Here is a 20,623-nt window from a genome sequence, read left to right on the forward strand (position 1 = left end):
TATTTTTGTTTATATTTGTTTAATGTTGGAAATATCTGTCTCGCCCAGAGCCCTTTTTGTAGGGGCAGTTTTATTAATATGAGTAATAAATAAATGAGAGGAGATATCACAACTTCCAAACTATTACACATTCTTTGAGAAGAAAGGGAAATGTAGTATTTATGTTCCTCCTCATCATATTGTTGTGAACCTGGCTGAAACAAAAGTGACTGGTGCTGAATCCATTCATCTGGAAATAGAAGGAAATGTTTTCCCTTTTTAAACTGGGCAACCAAATCTGGAAGCTTTTGTAGCTCGCTGTTTATTGGTTCAGTGTAAGGATTCTTTGAGTTGGTTGTGTGTGATCTTTCCTTCAGATCTGAATGTATATTGGAAGAAGGGTCCTTGTGAGTGGTACAGCTTTGTTGAATAATCCTTATGCTATTCCTATCAAAGGCAGCACAGTTTTCTCCAGACCCCAGATGGCCACCAGAATACTGCCGGCTAGAGAATTTTAGAGACGTGGTTCATCTGTTTTCCACTTGAGAAGTACTCGGTACTATATTTAAAGATAAAAGGAAAGGCGATAGGTTATCTGTCACCTGGCCATAACGAAGCTGTCAAACGGAAGAATTCTTTTTCTCATTATGATGGATGTGCGCTCACTGTAATTTAGCATTTTAGAAGATTTTCTAAATTACTCTTGATGTTTTATTTCGTGCACTCACATGCCCACCTGCTTATTTTACCACTGGTTAATTTATGACATACCATAGTTTACACAGAACTGTTCAGATAATCCTGTAACTTCCCCTGTGGGTAAATCCACTGGGAAATTGTGGGGAAAGTGTCATAAGAATTGCAGGAAAACAGTAAATATGTTATTTTTCTTGATTTTTTATAGAATTTCTCTAGAATGACTTTTCTGTAAGGCTGCCATCACTTAGTCTTTTCTCCTTCACAGCTGGGATTTCCCCAGGTATCGATTTAGCTTTAGTGAGGACCATTGACCTTAAGCTTGCTCAAACATATAAACCTGGAAGCTAACAAAGAAAAAAAAGTTAGCCAGGAAGAAAACTGCCAAGAAATGCTAACCCACCAGAAAGAAGGCAGCGGGAGGGTCATTTCCAGGCAGCCAGCGTAGGCAAACGTGTGCAGGTACTTGTAACCCGCAGACGGTAGCCTGAGCTTTCAAAATGGATTTAAGTGAATAAATCCACTTTGAAAAATTCACGGGCGCTCCCGGAACCTGGCAAGGCATGCACGCCCAAACTTACACTTGATCCAGAGGGTGGCTTTACATGCATGCTTTCTGAAACCTTCTGAAAATCCAAAGTAGGCACATAACCCCTGATCCCATCCTCATCTGCTATCCCCAGAGCACCTATTTGGCAGGCACAGAAAAATATGCGTGCGGTCGTGCTCCAGGGATACTTTTCTGCGCGAACATGCTGGGGCTATTTTCAAAGGGTCCCTTATGGGCACTAAACTGGGTTTTGTGAACCTAATTTTCAAAAAGGCCCATAGTATGCAATTTGTGTGTTTACTTGGACACAAGGAGATTTAAGAAAGTATTTTATAAACTGAGATGGGATGCACAGTTCATACAATACCATGTATTTCTGCCCTGAATGCATTCACGTATGTTGAAATCGCATATATTTTCAATACCAGAAAATGCTTCCAATGTAGGTGTGTAAAAAATATAACATGTCTGCATAATAACCCTGAATTAAATGCAGAGGCAGGCATTTTATAAAGTATGCACTTACCGGTATATTGTTCTGAAAATACTTAATTGTGCACATGCTTGGACGCATCAATTTGCCGATACTTCCACCAGTTCACCCAGTCCTTCTCCAGTTCACCTATACCCTCCAGCACTTCACTTCACCCCCAGTATTTTACTCAGACCTCTCACCCAAAAGCTGCTGACAGAAGACTACTCTGATGTGATTTGCATGTAAAAATGTTTGGTCATTTGCATGCCCATCTACCTCTTACAAAATTGCAATTTGTGCAATTACTGATCCCTGTCCCAGAAAGCCCCTAGATTGTCCTTTTAAACCCATTAAAATATATCCGCCATACAGAAAGCATACATGTACTATGTTTATAAAACAGCATGTACATGTGAACATGCTATTTACAAAGGTGTATGCTATTTTTACATGTGAAACCCCTTAGAAAATTCACTCCTATGCACCTAAGTGCTTTTGAAAATTGCCCCCAAAATGTTTAACATTTCAGAGAAGTGGGAACTGCTGAACTTCAATTACGTTGTGCTTGCAAATTTCCAATGGACCTGCCCATGGGGAGGGACTGGGGATAAGCACCAGACTCTCTTTTAGTAGTCAGAGTTCAAGGTAATATTCATGGTATCATCATTCATTGTCTTTTGCCCTTTGTTTCCCCGGTTCTCTCATTCCCACTCTCCTACTACAGGATCAGGTACTTCAGTGTTCTTTGCTGTGAGAGCAATGTTTCTCAAGCTGGTACCAGCTCAATGGTATTCAGTGACAGACCTTAAGTGCCGCAAATCAGAAAGGTTATCAAAATATTGCTAATGAATGTACATGAGATAGATTTGCATGCACATGGCCTCAGGTGTATGCAAATGCATCTCATGCATATTCATTGAAGATGTCCCGAAAACCTGACCAGTTTAGAGCCCTTAAGGACCAAAGTGAATATCACTGCGATAGCCAGCCTGGCTTTCTGGATGTTCTCAAGAGTATGCGTGAGACAAATGTGCTTGCAATGGAGGCAGTACATCCATATCTTTCTCATGCATCTTGATTATGGATATCCGGAAGAGTAGGCAGTCCCCGAGGACTGGGTTGAAAAGGTAGGATGCATCTCGCTCTCTAGAGCTCATCCATAGCTACTTTCAGCTTGGCATGAATGGTACCTAGTATTCCCTCCCCCTGAAGTAATGTACAAGAGAGTTGGGCCAGTGTTTAGATTGTGACATTCGAAAAAATCAATATGGAGGAGGAAATCACGCTTGAATCTTCAAGGCAGCAAACAAGAAAGCATGCAGGCAGATAGGTGCAAATAGCTGCAAAGGCTTTATTGTGAGAAGTTCTTAGAAGACAGTGATGAATTTTCAAAAGTCAATATATTCAGAGTCAGTATGTCCCCTGACATGGTCCTGCATTTTGCCCGAAGGCTGTGTCAGGAGGGACTAAGTAGGCAAAAGCTGAATCCCATAGGAGACTCATTAGTAATTCAGTCTCAAATTATGGATGTGTCTCCTATGGGATTGAGCTTTTGCCTTCACACTCAACGCAGCGCAGCCTTCAGGTGAAACATGGGATCATGTGAGGGGACATATTGATTCTTTGAATATATTGACTTTTGAAAATTCATCACTGTCTTCTAAGAACTTCACCCAATAAAGCCTTTGTACCCATCTGCCGGTAACGCTCTTTGAAATAGAGGATATCCATCATCTAATCATGCTTTCTTGTTTGCTGGATTGACAGTCTTTCACCATCTTGAGAAGAAGTGTTTTTGAGGCACCTCCTCTTGTAGATCCAGACTGAGAACTTTATCCCAAGACTGATATGGGTAAAAACTAGTTTGCATTATTCACTTTTGTCGCTTTATTCTTGCAAAGGTTGACTCCCTTTTATCTCCTTAACGCTGCAGGGCAGGCACTTCATATAAAGTAAATGTCTTTGGAGTGTTTGATGGGGGAGAGAGTAACCCTCTAGCTGGAGAAGAAATGACCACGTTTTCAGATGATCCAGATGCGCCACTAAAATTCTCAGGTAAAGAAACACGCTCAAATGAAATGAAGATAAAAAGCATCTGCAGCTTATTTGCACAAGTCTCCTGTAGCAGGTGCATCTAGGATTGTCAGACACGTCTGGATTTTCAAGCATAAAATTCAGAGAAATGTCATTTGTGATTTTATGATATCTTTTTTTTTCACCCAGAATTCCCTCATTCAGCATTATAAGATGTATGAATTAGAGAAGGGATGAAAAAAAGATGACTCACAAACAAAATCATTATTAATACTTAATCCAGGTTTCAGTTGGAGAGTTACATTTATTGGATTATGATCATAGGCCAGTATATTTATGGCCCCCCAATATTGGGGGAATACTGATAAGACAAGTCCCCCTCTGCATTTTCATCTTCCCAGTTACATTCCCCTGTTTTATTGTAACCTTTTGCTCCTTCTGGTTAAGGTTAATGTTATAATGCTTCTGTTCCCTGTAAACCGATTTGATATGATCTGTATCATGAAAGTCGGTATAGAAAAGCTTTAAATAAATAAATAAATAAGACCCCCTAATATGATCAAAACAAAATAATTTTTCCATGCTTTGTAACATAGCTAAGATCTTTATTGGAGTACTGTGCGCATTTATGGCCGCAACACTTCAAAAATGTTGCGGCAGTGTTGAAGAAACTTCAGAGGCGAGCAATAAAAACTGGAGGTCTAGATAGAAACTTCCAGTCTGCCCATCTTCACTTCTGGCTACAATACTGCATACTCTGCTAGAACACCAGCTTTACCTTCACTTTCTCACAACCAAAGTTCATCTGGTGACCATCTGATGCTTTTTTACATTTTGAAACTTTTTTGGGGGGGAGACTGTTTCATGCCTGCACCACCCTTTCTGTGAAGAAATATTTCATTGTGTTACTCCTCAATCCATCCTCTTTCAGGCTCATCCCATGCTAGATTGTCCTTTCCTCTAAAAAATTAATGCTTCTTCTGTATTATTTATACCTTTAATACATTTGATTATCTCCATCAAAACCCCCATCTTCCCTCTCTGCTCTAGGTATGTATATTTGGGTCATTAAATCTCACTGTGGAATGTAAGAACATAAGAAGTGCCATGCTAGACTAGATCAAGGTCCATCGAGCCCAGCATCCTGTCTTTGATAGTGGCCAGTCTGGGTCACAAATACCCAGAAGATTCCCAATAGTAGATCTATTTCTAGTCCTTTGACTACCTCCCTTGGCCCTTGTGAGCAGATGCAATACTCCCAATAAGATCTCACCAATGATTTGTACAACCTTAGGGGTAGATTTTGAAATGTGCTCGTGGGCGTACATGTGCGCGCGCTACCCGGCGCGCACACATGTACGCCCGATTTTATAACTTGCACGCGCAAGTTATAAAATTGGGTCGGCGCATGCCTACCTTTTTCTTTTTTTGTTTCTTGTTTTAAAACTTAGTTCAGCCCTGGGGCTGAAGTAAGTTGCGTATGCAATGGTAATAGACTTAGTTTTTGGGTACTTGCCAGGTTCTTATGGCCTGGATTGGCCACTGTTGGAAACAGGATGCTGGGCTTGATGGACCCTTGGTCTGACCCAGTATGGCATTTTCTTATGTTCTTATGCTGGCCAACTGCCGGCTCGCGATCCCGCGCACAATGACAAATGGCCCCTGTGCTGAGAGCCTCTGACCCCGCCCTGCCCCGGACTACCCGCCCCGCCCCTTTAGTAAAGCCCCGGGACTTACACGCGTCCCGGGGCTTTATGCGCGTTGCCGGGCCTTTTGAAAATAGGCCCTGCACGCATAACCCTTTGAAAATCCGGCCCTTAGTGTGTCCCATGATGAAAGGTTAAAGGAGAAGGGTTGATATAATTTAGATAAGAAAGGGGTGACTTGCTCACAGTTTTCAGTACATAAATGAAGAGCATCATGATCAGTTTTTTTTTCCTGTCCACTGGAGACAGGACAAGAGAAGAAAGAAGAAACAATTTTAATATATCTTGTATTTATTTATTTGTCTTAATCTTTATTCAGTTTTTAACAGCGCAAAAAACAATTACCGTCACTATCACATTGCATTATAGTCATGTAAGGACATGGCTAGGGTAACATTAAAATCAACAAAATGCAAGCAGGTCACTACATTAAACATGTACACGGGTCACCGCTGCTGAGACATACTCTCCCTTGCATAAATTTGACTTGTATAGTCAATGAGTGGGCTTCCGGATTTCAAAATATCTATGTTCGTTCTCCAGTCTTCTGTGTTTTAATTTCTTCATGACCATGAATTCCCATGTTCTCTTAATCCACTTGGTTTCCAAGAAGGGAATGGGGCTATTCTTGTAGCCAGCGGAAGCTGCACAATCAACCTACAGCTCAGTTTTCTAACACCTTGTATTAGTGCCCTTAACATCATCCTTATGCGGTCCATCGACAGTGCATGCTTGCTGCAAATACTTGAATAATTACTATTCTCACTTCTCAGAACTGTGTGTGGGCAGATCCACCTCACTGATTTCTGTGGCTCCACATCCCCCTCCAATTCCAAGAAGAAACTAAATGTATTATTTTACATTTACATTGCTTTTCTGAAGGCATGATTTTGTTAAATGGGGAACACATGTAATCTTAGCTTTGTGAGCTCTACGGAAAATGATCAATTCACATTTTTTTTGCAACAGGTATATAGACACCTCCGCCCCTCCCCCAATCTGTCTGTAATTCCAAATGTTTTACAACATAGTAATGGTTGCTATACGTAGACAGCTGTGTTCCAGCGTCAGACAAAATAAAGCATTCTTTAAACTGTAGGACTCAAGAGAATTTGCTGCTCCCAGACAGGAACGTTTTATCCTAAGGGAGGAAGGAATGAGTGGCAGACTTCTAAGCTGCATGCTGCCAGAAAAAGAGGATTCCTCAGGGTTTCAGGCGACACAGTAACTTAATAAAAGTATTTACAATGCTTATGTTAGTGCATTTATTGCTCCTCTAGGCTCTTATGAGTCCTGATAGTAAACAGCTATTTTAGTGCATGGAGCCTGGCACCATTTACTGCACAGGAAGACAATATTGCTGAAAAAATGAAGGCTGATTGGGCCATTTGCTCTTTAATTAATGTACCCTCTTACTCAGATTTCTCAGGAGAGCTTGGCAGAATGCAAGAAACCTAGGAATGTAAATTGTTTCAGCAGATATAGGTGGAAGTAGTTGGAAAAGTATATGCATGCACATTTTTTGACTGAATACGTTTTTTTGGTTTTTTTTTTAAATGAAACGATTTGTAACTCTGTTGATAAAGTCTAGATCTGTATTTTCTACGCAGAACAGGAACATACTTTTAAATCCTCAGGTACAGTACATGGAATAGTTATTCCCCAGCCTGCAATATTGGATCAGTTATGTGGAGAGTACGTGAAACCACATTATCTTTCAACTGTGATGAATGTGCGTTGAGTTTTTCCATTGGGATGGTTTCCATATAAAGACCAGAAGCTGTGATGGCAAGGAGCCAGAAAATATGCATCTGGTAACAAAATCTTCAGGAAACAAAAAAAGCAATATTTTCATGATGGCTGATGCTATAATTATTTAAACACTTGTGATTTTCTACTTTGTACATATCTTGTGATTTTTGTGTATGGCAGCACTGAACATTTTTTATTTTTATGTTTGATTTATTGTTTGCCTCTCAACCACATTTTGGATAATTTGAATTTTGCATAGGATTGCATCTGTATATATGTGTTTTTATTTGTTCTTTCTTTATCTCCTAATTTGAATGTGTGTGCGTGTTTCTCTTTCTAAGTTCCCACTCCTGCTTTTCTGACATTTTTTAAGATGTGCACCTTTCTGCACCATCTGCAATCATTTCTTTTATTTGTTTCAGTTCAAATGAAATAATGTTTTGGTTTTTTTTTTAACCTGAAACACGTTCACAGTGCCACTAAGTATGATGCTGGCTGTTTGCTGAATATTGTCTTTTGCAGAATTGTAGACTAGCTTAATACACTTACAAAGATCATGCTCACTTACATATGAAAGATATGTGAAAAGTTAAAATCTTAATTTTAGTTTATTTGAAAGATGATTCAGGGTGGTAGTTTTTGAATATATTGAGCTTCAGGTACAGGGCAGTGGCAGTAGCAGTGCTAGAGTTAGCACAGTAATGCTTTCGGTAAATAAACTTCACATTCTTTGGGCAGCTGAACTCAAATGATTTCCTGTAGCTTGGGGTCAAAACCAGCGGTAGCCTCAGTAACATACAGCATAAGTTATGGGTTTTGGCCTGCAAAGGAAAGACTTCCCCACGCAGGCAGTTAATAATATGTGCCAGGTAGAAAGGCGATGGAACGTCAATGCCCAATAAGCGGTTGGCATTAATGGAAGGCATCATAAAAGCGCTGTTCACGACACTCAGCAGGAATGGGCTGTGTGCCAAGTAGTTATGAAGTTGACTCGCCAAAGCAAATAGGTTGCTAGTTTCAGTGCCAGTGGTAAAAGCCTTCTGAAAACGAGGACAGGACGGACAGGCAAGTCAGTTTTGAGAAGAAGCACACGGCGTCACATGCCTTACACATTTTCTTCTTGTTGACATGACAGGTATAGAGTGTATAACCAGAGCAGCTGCGGACATTGTTTTATTGGTGGATGGCTCATGGAGTATTGGTCGGCCAAATTTCAAATCAGTCCGAAGCTTTATTGCAAACGTTGTTAATGTCTTTGACATTGGTCCTGACAAAGTGCAGATCGGTAAGTTGTAATGACGTCTCTGTAGCTTAGAAATATTAGTCTCTTTGATTTTATTGATGATCTGACAGATGTGTATTCATTTTTCAGGTCTTGCCCAGTATAGTGGAGATCCTAGAACTGAGTGGCACCTAAATGCTTACAAAACCAAGAAGACTTTACTGGATGCAGTGTCAAACCTACCTTACAAAGGAGGAAACACTCTTACGGGTAACTTAAGGGTTTTTTTGTCATTTGATCAGTGATATTTGTACTCATAGTTTTCTTTTCACTTCTGTAACATAGACTGATAGTATCCATTCTTTATGTTATATTAGGCATGGCTTTGAATTTCATCCTGGTGAACAACTTCAAATCAGAGTTTGGCATGAGGCCCAAAGCCCGCCATATTGGAGTCCTTATCACTGATGGCAAATCACAGGATGACATTGTTGTTCCATCAACCAAGCTGCGTGAGCAGGGGATAGAACTTTATGCAATTGGTAAGCTTGGGTCCGCTCAGGTCTTTCTCAGAACATAATTAAAACTGATTGAGGGCAGGCAGACCTAGGGAAGGTAATTTTCAAAGGGATTTCTGCATGTACAGAAGTGATTTTACCTGCAGAAATGGCCCTTTGGAAACTTGTGTGACTGATACACTCATAAAATTACTTGCATATACCCTGTATGTGTGTACTTTTATGGACATTGGAAAGAAGTGTTCTAGGGGGAGGATTCTGGGCAAGTTTGGAACTTAATGCACATAAGTTGATTTAAAAAAAATATTCCTGTAAATTCTCTTGGCAAACCCTGCTCACCAAATAGCAGGTGGAATTGTGTGCAGAAAGTTTTGTTGGGATAATTTTCAAAGCAGACTTATGCGCGTAAGTCTGCTTTGAAAATTGGTGTAAGTTATCTGCATATTTGCCGGATAACTTATGTGCAGCGTTACAAAATTACCCTCAAAGAGTCTCTGAAGTGTTTTTAAATTCTAAAATCTCTCCTCCTCCAAAATTTTAAATTTTGGATGGCAATGAAGGTCAATGAATGAAAACACAGGCAAGGCGAATCCTTCTCATTGGACTAATGTACTACATTTCTTGACGAGATTTTCAGAGCTCCACTCCCAAATGAACTGAGCAGGTTTTGAGTTGATGAAGGGCGTGTAGCTTCAACAAGCTAGTCAAGAAATGTATTGTTAGTCTAATAAAAAGATTCCAGTTTATGTAGTTTTCCATTTACCGATCAAGCACCGATGTGACGAACACCTCAGCCATGCTAAATTTTGGATAACACTGAAATATATACTTCTATGAGGGAGAGTCAATAATGGTAAATTTAAGTACAGCATCAGATCACCGTATTTATTGACTCCCCTATCTCTGTATATACTGTAAAGGGGGCAATTTTGAAAATTGCCTTACTTTTTAACTCATGGACTTTGCATCAGTTTTCAAAAGGAAAGTATGTGGTCACTTGCAACTGCTTTTTGTGCAGTCTGAATTTCGTGGGGAAAGTATGCCCATACGTTTGAACGTGCCATCGATGCGCACACTTTTCCTCCCCCAGGGCAAACACAAGCCCGGGAACTCCTCTTTTCAACCCGGCTAAATGTCCATGCGTATGGAGGGTGGGCTCCTTTCAGAGAGCCAGTTTACTGGACATAGATAAAATGCATTTTACCCATGCAAATCTCTTTAAATAGATAGATATGAGGTAAGACAATTTTATGTTAAAACTGTTTTCATTGTATGAAAAGTAACAATGATTTTGCACATGCTCAACCTGGGGTAGGGAAAGCTTTTGGCCTCAAGGATCACACTGGGAGCCTGGCCCCCCAGTGATGGGGGCAACGAGGATCCAGGGACAGGTAGGGTCCACCTGGAATTCTGAAGAGCTTCCTTTCCTGCCAAAGCACCCCTCTCCCTCCCCTCCCCCCAGAGACCACCTCTGGAGGTCTGACAGCTTCTGACTTCCCATCCCCACCCCTATGAAGGTCCAACAGCACATTGTTTCCAGCCCAATGAGGTCATTTCCAGGCCAGGAAAAAACTCACCACCTTGGGTCAAATGGAAACCTCCCATGGGCCAGATGTGGCCTGCAGGCCATAGTTTGCCCTCCTCTGTGTTTTAACCCTGTAAATCTGAATGACAAGGCACCATTCATTAGTGTAATACTATGATTTCCAATCATATTGCTATGTCTTCTTAGCATTGACATGGTATATTGGAACAGTTTTCCTTTATAACAGTTTTTCATCTTATTATCTGTCTATAATCAGTTTGACAGCCCTGCATTGATATTAGCACACTGTTACATTTAACTCTCTGAACTTGATTGCATTCTTTATGAATGCATATGTGCATTGATATTGTACTGCCCTATGTAATGTGCTATTCTGGATGCCTTTCCAGTCCTGGTCTAATGCATTGCATTTTCCTTGTTCTTGTTTGATCCTGAAGGTATTAAAAATGCAGATGAAAATGAATTGAAACAGATTGCTACGGATCCGGATGACACCCACGTTTTTAACGTCGCAGATTTCTCCTTCCTCTCTACAATTGTTGATGACCTGACTGTTAACCTCTGTAATAGTGTAAAAGGCCCTGGTAGGTGTTTTTTTTCTCACTCCACCACACTTGTCAGTGTATGCTGAGCTTTACTGCAATGCCTAGTTTTCTAGGCTCCATTTCATTTCTCCCTATAAAGAGACAAAATCAGTTCAGTTTGTCTTTCTCCTTTTCATTCCACGTTGACAGCTCCACTTATGCTCTCCTGCTGTATCGTAAAAACAGATGAGCTTTATTTTTGTATTGAGCGGTTTGATTCTTTAAACATGCTCAATAAGTTTAAGCCTCCGAGGGTTCTGCGTACTAAAGATTTTCTCCCATTTTCTATCTATGGAAAAATTGCTTAATATATAAGGGCCCATGTGTCAGATCATTTAAGTTGTTGTTTTTCTTGAAACCTTTCTCGTATTTATTTTGTTAGATATATAAACCATCTTTCAAATAAGATCTCTCATGTTTGGCCTATGAAAGCAATTCTCAGTGCTAGATTCCCATTTATAAAATGAAAATAGCACATGCAGACAGTCCAACTTTTGTCAATAAATCAATGTATACCAAAGTTTCAAGCAATTATACAGGTCTAGAAACAGTCAATGTGATGGCAGACAAAGACAATCTCATCTGCCCATAAACCCCTCCCCATGCAGTACCGTAGAGGCCACCTGACCTCCTTTGTCTGGTCGCACCCCGTTCTGGCCTGATCTGCTTATTCAGGGTCAGAACCGGGTGTATGCGCAGCAGGGATCCCCACGCCCCCAGGAGAAATGCTTAGGGGTAGATTTTAAAAGCTGGCGCACCCGCATCCATGCGCGCATGTTACCTGGTGTGCACACGTGGACACGCGATTTTATAACATGCGTGCGCTGGTGCGTGCATGTTATAAAATCGGGAGGGCAGCACATGCAAGGGGGCGCACATTTGTGCAACCTGTGCGCACCGGCGCCCATGGCCTTCCGCAGTTTCCTCCCAGTCCGCTCCAATTTAGGAGCAGCCTGGGAGGGAACTTCCCTACCCCCTATACTAACCTTCGTACCCCTTCCCCTAACCTTCCCGCCCCCTAGCCCTATCCTAAACACCCCAAAATCCTTTATCTACCTTTTGCGCCTACTTTGACCGTCCCACCCCTTTCAGCAACCCCGGGACTTGTGCGCGTGGTCAGGCCTTTGAAAATAGGCCCGGCACGCGTAAGGCCACCTACGCATGTAAAACCCCGGGTTTAACATGCGTAGGTCTTTTAAAATCCGGCCCTTATTGTGAAGCAGAAAGGACTCAGAGCTCTTTTGTGGCAGTGTACATGAATTCTTTAGTTTGAAAACTGGGCTAGAAAAGCAACAAACATTACATATCCAGTTACCTGATTCTGCACAGGTGATTAAGCTGGTAGGGAGAAAGACTGGAGACCCCGTTCTCTAGTACAAGTTTTATATATATATATATATATATATATATATATATATATATATATATGCTATCTTGAAGCCCACTCCTCCCACACAGTGTTAGATGGGGGAAGGGGGGGAGTGTTGTGTGTTAACCTTTTGCTGTCTGTGCTAGAAGACGACTTTCTACTATCAGTCTTCCAACACCCTCTGGCTTTATTTTCATTTCCTCTGAACTCAGGGCCTTCTGACAATGCTTGTCTTTTATTTTCTGTATGGATGTGTGAATTTTATTGTTAGAATAACCCAAAATTGAAATAATTTTTGCTTTAGTGAAAAGACACTACAGTTTTGCAGTTAAGGTATCCTGTTATATTCTTACTGCAGCATTAGTCATTACAGCAATGATAAAAAAAAATTAAAATGTACACGAGTTTTGCTCTGATCCTTATTTATTTATTTATTTATTTATTTTCTTCTTATGTTATTTTCTTGCATAGACATCATTCACATCGAGATAAACAAGCAAAATAAAATCAGAGTCAGTCAGGATGGAAACAAACATATCAAATACATAGAGCCTGATTTTACTAAGGTTTATTTTCCCATGGGAAAAAAATCTTAGTAAATTTGGCCCATAGTGACATACTGCATAGCACAAAGTAATATTCGAATGGGGGAAAGGATCCGGCAGGTGAGAGATGCACCGTCAATCACTTACAAATACGCTCTACTCCTGTCGTCCGTTGCAGCTATGACTCTTCAAATCAGGTTAACTAAAAAGGCCAGAGAAAAGGCAATTAAGCTAACATGAATGACACCTAGATTTATCTGGTTTTTTTTTAACCATGGATTTACTTTATTGTCCCTCACTCTAGGAGACTTGGAACCTCCTTCCAATCTAGTTACGTCTGAGGTGACGGCTCAGTCTTTCAGGGTGACTTGGGTGCCACCTACCCTGAGCGTGGATAGCTACAAGCTGGAATACTACCCTGTCACTGGAGGCAGACCACAAGAGGTATGTTTCCTTATATACCAGGAGCAATAAGATTCTTCCACACATACAGGATTATTGCATGCATTTGTAGCAGATTGCTGTCAATAGTATGTTTGATACTAAAACATTACTAGAAAGTACTACTACTTCCAGAATAATGTTGAATAAAATCATAAACACATTTCATATTAAGTTTATGAACTTTTGCATGCTTTTTTTTTTTTTTACTACTGGTTCACTAAAAACATCTGCAGGAAAGAAATGCCTTTTAGTTTAAGAATTTATTTTTTCTGCCACTGAACCTCAGCTGAAAGGAAAAATGCCTAACCTTGACTCCATCTTGCCGGAGGAAGGACCTTATGATTACATGAAGGGGATGATGATATCAAACCTAGTTGTTTAGTAGTCCAGAGGTGAAATTTGTGAGTCAAAAATCTTGCAGTCGTGTAGATGACCTCCTTTGCAGAGAATAAGAGAGAGCTGAAATTGTGCAAACCTCAGAAGGGTTGATTCCTATTAGAAGGGGTTTTTTTTAGACACTTGATAAGGAAATGCAAATTCAGAAGTTCTATACTTCTTCTTCCTGGCTTCTGTATCACAGTTTTGCTTTAAGAGTCTAAACTGGGAATCGGTAATGCAGAACTTGTTCTGATGGAACCTGAGGGGCTGAATGGCAGCTGTGCAGGCTCCATAATTTCTTAGCACTCTTGAATACCCTGTTGGATCATCATAGAATGAAGAAGCAATGTCAGTCCTGCAGATTTGACCTCTTCATGTTAACTTCCTAGCCCACTGTGGTCGATGTCCTTTTTTCAAGAAGTACTCATAGAATAGTCAAATTGCTAATATATTGATTTCTTAGGTTAAAGGCTTGAAGGATAGAGAAGAGGCTCCATTGGTTATAATATTTATTTATTTATTTAAAAAATGTAGATTCCGTACATATCCATGTGTTCAAGGCGGATTACAAATAGATGCGAAATAAGCATAAAACTTCATAAAATATACAATAACATATTAAAATAAACAACATAACTTTAAAATGATATAATAAAATACATCAATTAAAGGATTCAATAAAAATACATAAGAAAATGCCATACTGGGTCAGACCAAGGGTCCATCAAGCCCAGCATCCTGTTTCCAACGTGGCCAATCCAGGCCATAAGAACCTGGCAAGTACCCAAAAACTAAGTCTATTCCATGTTACCATTGCTAATGGCAGTGGCTATTCTCTAAGTGAACTTAATAAGCAATAAGCATATCCATAAAATAATACAATAAAATACATCAATAAATGATAGAATGATACAATAAGATTTGCCCTGGTACTTTATGGAGGAAGTACACAGAGGGGGAACTCAGGACTGATTGAATGGTAGCAGAGACCAATGAGATGAAAATGAAACAGGGAAACAACTATTTTGTAGCGTGTTTATGTCTAACAATTGACGTTGCTCAGATCAAATTTCTATATAAGGTCTGAAAATATGTGGGACCTCATTGACAATTTACTCAACTAATAGCATGAGCACAAAACCTGAAAATGAATTTATAATTCAGCAATAATAAAATTTGCACTTATTAAGTTTCATCGAGGAGGTTGCAAATATAGCTCAAAATACTTGCCCTATAGGTGTTAGGGATGTGCAATCGTTTTGGCCGAATTGGAAAATTTCAAAGAACTAGTCCAATTCGGCATGGGTTAGAGGACCCGAATCCCGAGACGGATTTTCCCTGAACTTTGGGGAAAATTTGTTGTTCAGGTTAGCGCACGCGAGGGGGGGGGGGGAGGGGCACATTTATTAAAAAAACAAACAAACAAACCCACCCCAACCCTTCTAATTTAGTTAATTACAACCCCCCACCCTCCCAACCCCCAAAACTTGCCTAAAGCCCCTGGTGGTCCAGCGGGGGTCCCGGGAGCAATCTCCCACTCTCGGGCCATCGGCTGCCAGTAAACAAAATGGCACCGGTGGCCCTTTGCCCTTACCATGTAGCAGGGGCTACCGGTGTCATTGGCGTCGGCCGTCCATTGCTCCTACCATGTGACAGGGGCCGACCAATGGCACCGGTAGCCCCTGTCACATGGTAAGGGCAAAGGGCCATGGTGCCATTTTGTTTACTGGCAGCCGACGGTCCAAGAGTGGAAGATTGCTCCTGGGACCCCTGCTGGACCACCAGGGACTTTAGGCAAGTTATGGGGGGTCAGGAAGGTGGGGGGTGTAATTAACTAAATTTGAAGGGTTGGGGTGGGTTTTTTTCGTCAAAAATTGCCGAGAAAAAACCCCCGACTCATTGGAAAATGAAGTTTTCCACGGGTAGCCCGACCCGTCATAAAAAAATGATTCACATCCCTAATAGATATGCCTTGAATTTTCACATAAAACATGAAGGTCTTGAGTGTGCAAATCAGGGCTAGATTTTCCCTGTAGTATCTTTAGAGAAGCCAGGAAGCAACTATGAATGGACAGTTGATGAATGTGTGAATCTGAGTGATTCAGATAGATCCATTTCAGCACAATGTATTTTAAAATCAACATTGCTCTGACTTTTGTACAGGTAACTGTAAGTCGAACGGAGACAACTAAAGTCTTGACTAACCTGAAGCCTGAAACTGAATACCAGGTCAAAGTATATTCTGTGGTAGAAGGTGAAAGCAGTGAACCTCTGCAGGGCAGAGAAACGACTTGTAAGTTCTAATAGTTTTCACTTGTGAAATATATCCCAACATAATATAGTTACTGAATTAGAATGCCACAAGTCCTAAAATGGTCCCTTTTTAACTTCTATGTTTTAAATGAGAGGTTTCAAAAGTAAGAAGTGTGGCAGGGAAGGGTCACCACCCCCCCCCCCCAGTCCCCCTGCTTCTCCTCCAAAACTCCCACCAATAACCACACAGCTCGCAAATCATTGGAAACAAGGAGTCTGCTGCTTTATTCGCAACATTATATGTTAACATAATCATATCCAAGCCCTAAGCATAGGGCAACCTATCAGACAGAGCAGTACTACTCACCATAATACTAAGTGGCTCCTCCACCAGCCAGACCAGCAGAACTCATCTGTTTATACAGGTGGTTTTTTTGATAGGTTTTATGATTATTTTGGATGTGTATATTTTTGGATGTTTATTATTGTACATGTATTTATCTGCTTAGAATGATGTATCTAATATAAGTGTAATATAAAAGCTATTAAATAAATAAACAAACTAAACCAATCATATGCTGCTGATACAACCTAACCTTCTTGCCCTATTATTAGCTTGGAATGCCCCCTTTTAGGCATAACTTCCTCACCATGCTCCTTCGGTATTCAGACTTTCAGGCTTCTCTGACCTACTAGCCAGTTGGCCACAGGAATGCCATCAATTCACTGCTAATTAAACTTATTACGAAGTTCTGATGGGTCGTTATGCTGCCCCTATCCACTGTGATAATAAAACATTCTAACAAACCATACGTATCCAACCAAATCATATTTTCAAAAAAGGAAGAGGCGGCTGGGTGCTTCTGGTGCTGAGAAAAGCCAAAGGAGTCAGATAAGCCATTAAGGGTCCCTCTTCTTGCCCCCAACAACCTTCCTTTCCCGACCTCCATGATTTTTGGCCGTGCCAATCAATTTGGTACCACCACCCGACTGCCTCTTTCAAATTTGAAAGGTGCACTCCCTGCGGAATCTTCTATGCCCTTCATCTCTTCCCCCTCACTATAACGACAGCATGGAGGGGAGGAATCCTCTGAGCACCTAAGTACCCATGGTAATACGGACTTTGGCTGCTGATCTCCATTTGTACTTTCTCAGATACAAGATGACCTTAATATCATCTGTAGTAGTATAAATTCACTCTACTATGTCAACATACCAGTGAGGTTAGTGATTTATGGCATAAGTATGTTGGCATGGTACTCTGTGTGTAATATAATATTGCCATTACATTGTTTTATGCTAATTTACAGTCATCTGGAAATTAATCTTCACTTTGTTTCTGTTGGATATTTCTAGTAGTATTTTACCACATAGACTGTCATGCATAGGATAAATACAAATTTGTAAATCTATTAAGCAACAATGGCATTTTATATCTAAGCATGAGTTAATTCACCATGGTCAGGTCATTTCCAGTCAAGGAAAACGTACCTCAAAATTTATAGATGTTGTTATACTGCAATCTGATTGGTCGATTTTGCAAAATTTCTGCGTGAGAGTTATGTGTCAGCCATGAAAGTTTGTATTAGGCCCTACATTAACAGCACAGAGAGTACAAAAAATGAAACTATCCATATTATTGGTCAAGCTCTGCAATTATTCCCAAATCACTTCCAGTGTGCCTCTTGTAATTCTTTGTGTTTGCTGTGTAAGTCTAGTGCAGCGTTTCCTAGCCCAGTGCTGGATCCTCACATCTGCAAGAGATCCACAACAAATGTACATGAGACACATATACAATATGTTGGAGACCTGACTGTGCATGGGATATGTTTGCACACTTTGTTGCAGATCTCTCAATAAACTTGTTTGGTGAAGCTCTAGGACCAAGTTGGAAAACATTGCTCTAGAGTGAAACAACATTGCAGAAAAGAAAAAAGAGAAACAAATAACTATTTGAATGAACTCATTTCTGGGATTTAATTTTTCACCAGTATCAATTCCTGCTGTCAGAAACCTGAACGCTTATGATATTGAAAGCACTACCATGCGACTGAGATGGGACGCTGCTCCTGGAGCTACTGGGTATTGGTTGTTATATAATCCTGTTAATGCCACTGTGCCTGCAACAGAAAAAGAGGTGTGGAATGTTATACATTTTGTTTTCTCTTGTGTTAGCCTTTCTTATTGTCATAAGCAGTTATCAGCAAAAGACAGAAATTTACTGGGTAGCCATTATCATGGCCGAAAGATGTAACATAGCTGGCTAATTGAATGTCATTATTGACATTGGGACTGTTTTGAATGCTATTAGTTCCTCTAAGATCATTTTCTGGTCCTTTACTTGAGTTTGAGAATGAATCATAGATTGCAAAGTTAGATCAAAGAGTGATGTAGATAGTGAGGTCAATATGCAGAGTGCCGGTGAGTAGGAAAGCTATCCGGATAAAGTTACCCGGATGATTTTAACCAGAGGTTCAGCAGAACTTACTTGAATAAGAGTTCTGCTGAAAATATCTGGTTAAAGTTGACAGGATAACCTTCAGGCAGGTATTTTCCTAAGCAGATATACCTGGCTAACTTTATCCAGCTAGGGCTAAATATGCCTCACTCCCCACCCACAGCTCTGGCTCTACGTATCTGGGTAAATTGTGTGTGGATAACAAGTTATTTGCTCAAAATTTAGGCAGGGAACTGGAGAAAATATTCAGATCTTGGGTTATGTCCACCTAACTCCTAAAGGTAGCCAGACAATTTGAATATTGATCTCCGTGCTTTTCATGTGACATTCATATATGTATAATTTAGTGTACTTTATTAGAATGTAAGTTCTGCTACAGATGACATTTTCCTAATAATTTTGGCCTCTGCTTTGAAAAACTCTCGAGTTGGCCTGTGGCAGTTTCGTCATGCCACAAAGACTTTCAGACGGGCTCACAGGATAGTCAGCTTTCACCCAGGGAATTTTACATCTGAGCTGAATTTTTTGCACACCTTGTTGCGGTTTTGGCCGTGAGCGCCGCGGCCAGACCCCTTACCTCCGTGCTCCTGGGCCTGCTCCCGCTTCCAGAGGCCTGGCTTGTGGCCTGTTTGGTGGCGTCCCTGCTGGGGCTGCGCCTCCACGAAGCTTCCCATGGACGCCCTGCTTCTAAGCGCACGAGTGCACCACTTGGGCGCTTTTCCCGCCAATGGTGACTCCGCCCAATTCCTGACGTCAGACGCCGCGGCCTTGATAAGCCGGCCGCGGACATCCAGTCTTGGCCTTGCAACGGGTTTACCTCCCGGTTCCCTGTTGTGTTGTGCCCCGGAGTGACCTGCCTTGTCATATCGCTCCGTTCCTGCTACAGTACCTGCTTGGTTCCTGTTGTCCTGCTACAGTTCCCCAGTACCTGAGTCTTGCTACAGTTCCTGCCTGGTTCCAGAACCCGAGCCCTGTTACAGTACTTCTACTGTCCTAGTCTGGTTCCAGTTTCCTGTCCTGATCCACAACCCGCCTAAGTCCCAGCGGCCGGGCCCCTACGGGCTCCTCCCGGGGGGTGAGGGGGGGCTTCGGCTTCCAAGGGTGAAGCCGCCTAAGTCCCAGCATTTGGGCTCCTACAGGCTCCTCCCGGGGGAGCACCAGCTTCCAGGGTGAAGAGCATCTATGTCCTGCCTGAACATCTGCCTCCCGGCCTGCTACTCACTAGAGACATTGACCATCTTTCCCAGTCTCCTGCAGGTCAGCCCAAGGGTCCACTAAACTGAGACTCCCATAACACACCTCTGAATTTTTAAGAATGGAGGCAAAAAGGAGCAGATAATCTCTGCTTTAAAAATATTGTACATACCGTATAGGGCTCGATTCTCATAGACACAGAATTGGTAAAAAGTCTTAGAGATTCAGACCCTTAATGTCATAATATTCTCAATCATATTAGTCATGAAATTACTAATATCAGTATTGAACATTAATATATTGTTTCCCTTGTTCTGTTACTTTAATTTTTGACTTTTCTTTTATTTACAGGTGCGAGTTAAAGGTTCAGTAACTAATGTACAGCTGCAAGACCTCATTCCTAATACAGAGTACACTTTAACTATTTATGCAAATTTTGATGAGCTCACTAGTGATCCTCTCACCACTCAGGAAGTAACATGTAAGTTTTCTTTAATTTTGTAATTTTTTTTTGCTCTTGTGAAGTTGGTGGATTGATATTGTAGGACACTGAAGTCTTCCTTTAATCTATAGAAAAGAGACACAATGGATGGCGGCCATAAATTCTTGCAATGACTAGTCTGTTAATGAACCTCAGAACTGTTCTGTATGGATGCCTCCACGGGTTAAGAAAGTCCTTTAGTTTTTTAGCCATTCAGTTAGAGATGTGACAAATTTTTCCATGAGAAATGTATATTTTCTGTGAATTTTCTCAAGTTTAGTCAAAAAATTCAACTAAAAATTGCAAAGGAATATCTAATCATTTCTAAAGGATTTTCAACTGAATTCTGTGGAATAATACAGATTTCTGCAGTTAGTGCCATTGAATGCCCTGGAAATCTGCAAAATACTTCATTTTGCTCTAATTTTCCCACATCATT

At 40.9% G+C, this 20,623-nt stretch overlaps 1 protein-coding gene across 3 annotated transcripts in view; it reads left to right on the forward strand.

Annotated features, from left to right (window-relative positions):
* Window positions 1–20,623, forward strand: part of COL12A1 (collagen type XII alpha 1 chain) — a 359,822-nt gene that overhangs the window by 198,123 nt on the left and 141,076 nt on the right. For 2 of the 3 annotated variants that reach the window (XM_029595614.1, XM_029595613.1), the window contains 9 exons: window positions 3,634–3,755; window positions 8,328–8,477; window positions 8,565–8,684; window positions 8,792–8,956; window positions 10,916–11,062; window positions 13,281–13,420; window positions 15,962–16,091; window positions 18,043–18,188; window positions 20,055–20,184. In XM_029595614.1, the coding sequence (XP_029451474.1) occupies window positions 3,634–3,755; window positions 8,328–8,477; window positions 8,565–8,684; window positions 8,792–8,956; window positions 10,916–11,062; window positions 13,281–13,420; window positions 15,962–16,091; window positions 18,043–18,188; window positions 20,055–20,184 (1,250 nt within the window). The remainder of the gene's footprint in view (window positions 1–3,633; window positions 3,756–8,327; window positions 8,478–8,564; window positions 8,685–8,791; window positions 8,957–10,915; window positions 11,063–13,280; window positions 13,421–15,961; window positions 16,092–18,042; window positions 18,189–20,054; window positions 20,185–20,623) is intronic. The other variant, XM_029595615.1, reaches the window with a different exon arrangement.

This window comes from Rhinatrema bivittatum, chromosome 3 (assembly GCF_901001135.1).
Source record: "Rhinatrema bivittatum chromosome 3, aRhiBiv1.1, whole genome shotgun sequence".
In the NCBI taxonomy this organism is placed as follows: domain Eukaryota; kingdom Metazoa; phylum Chordata; class Amphibia; order Gymnophiona; family Rhinatrematidae; genus Rhinatrema; species Rhinatrema bivittatum.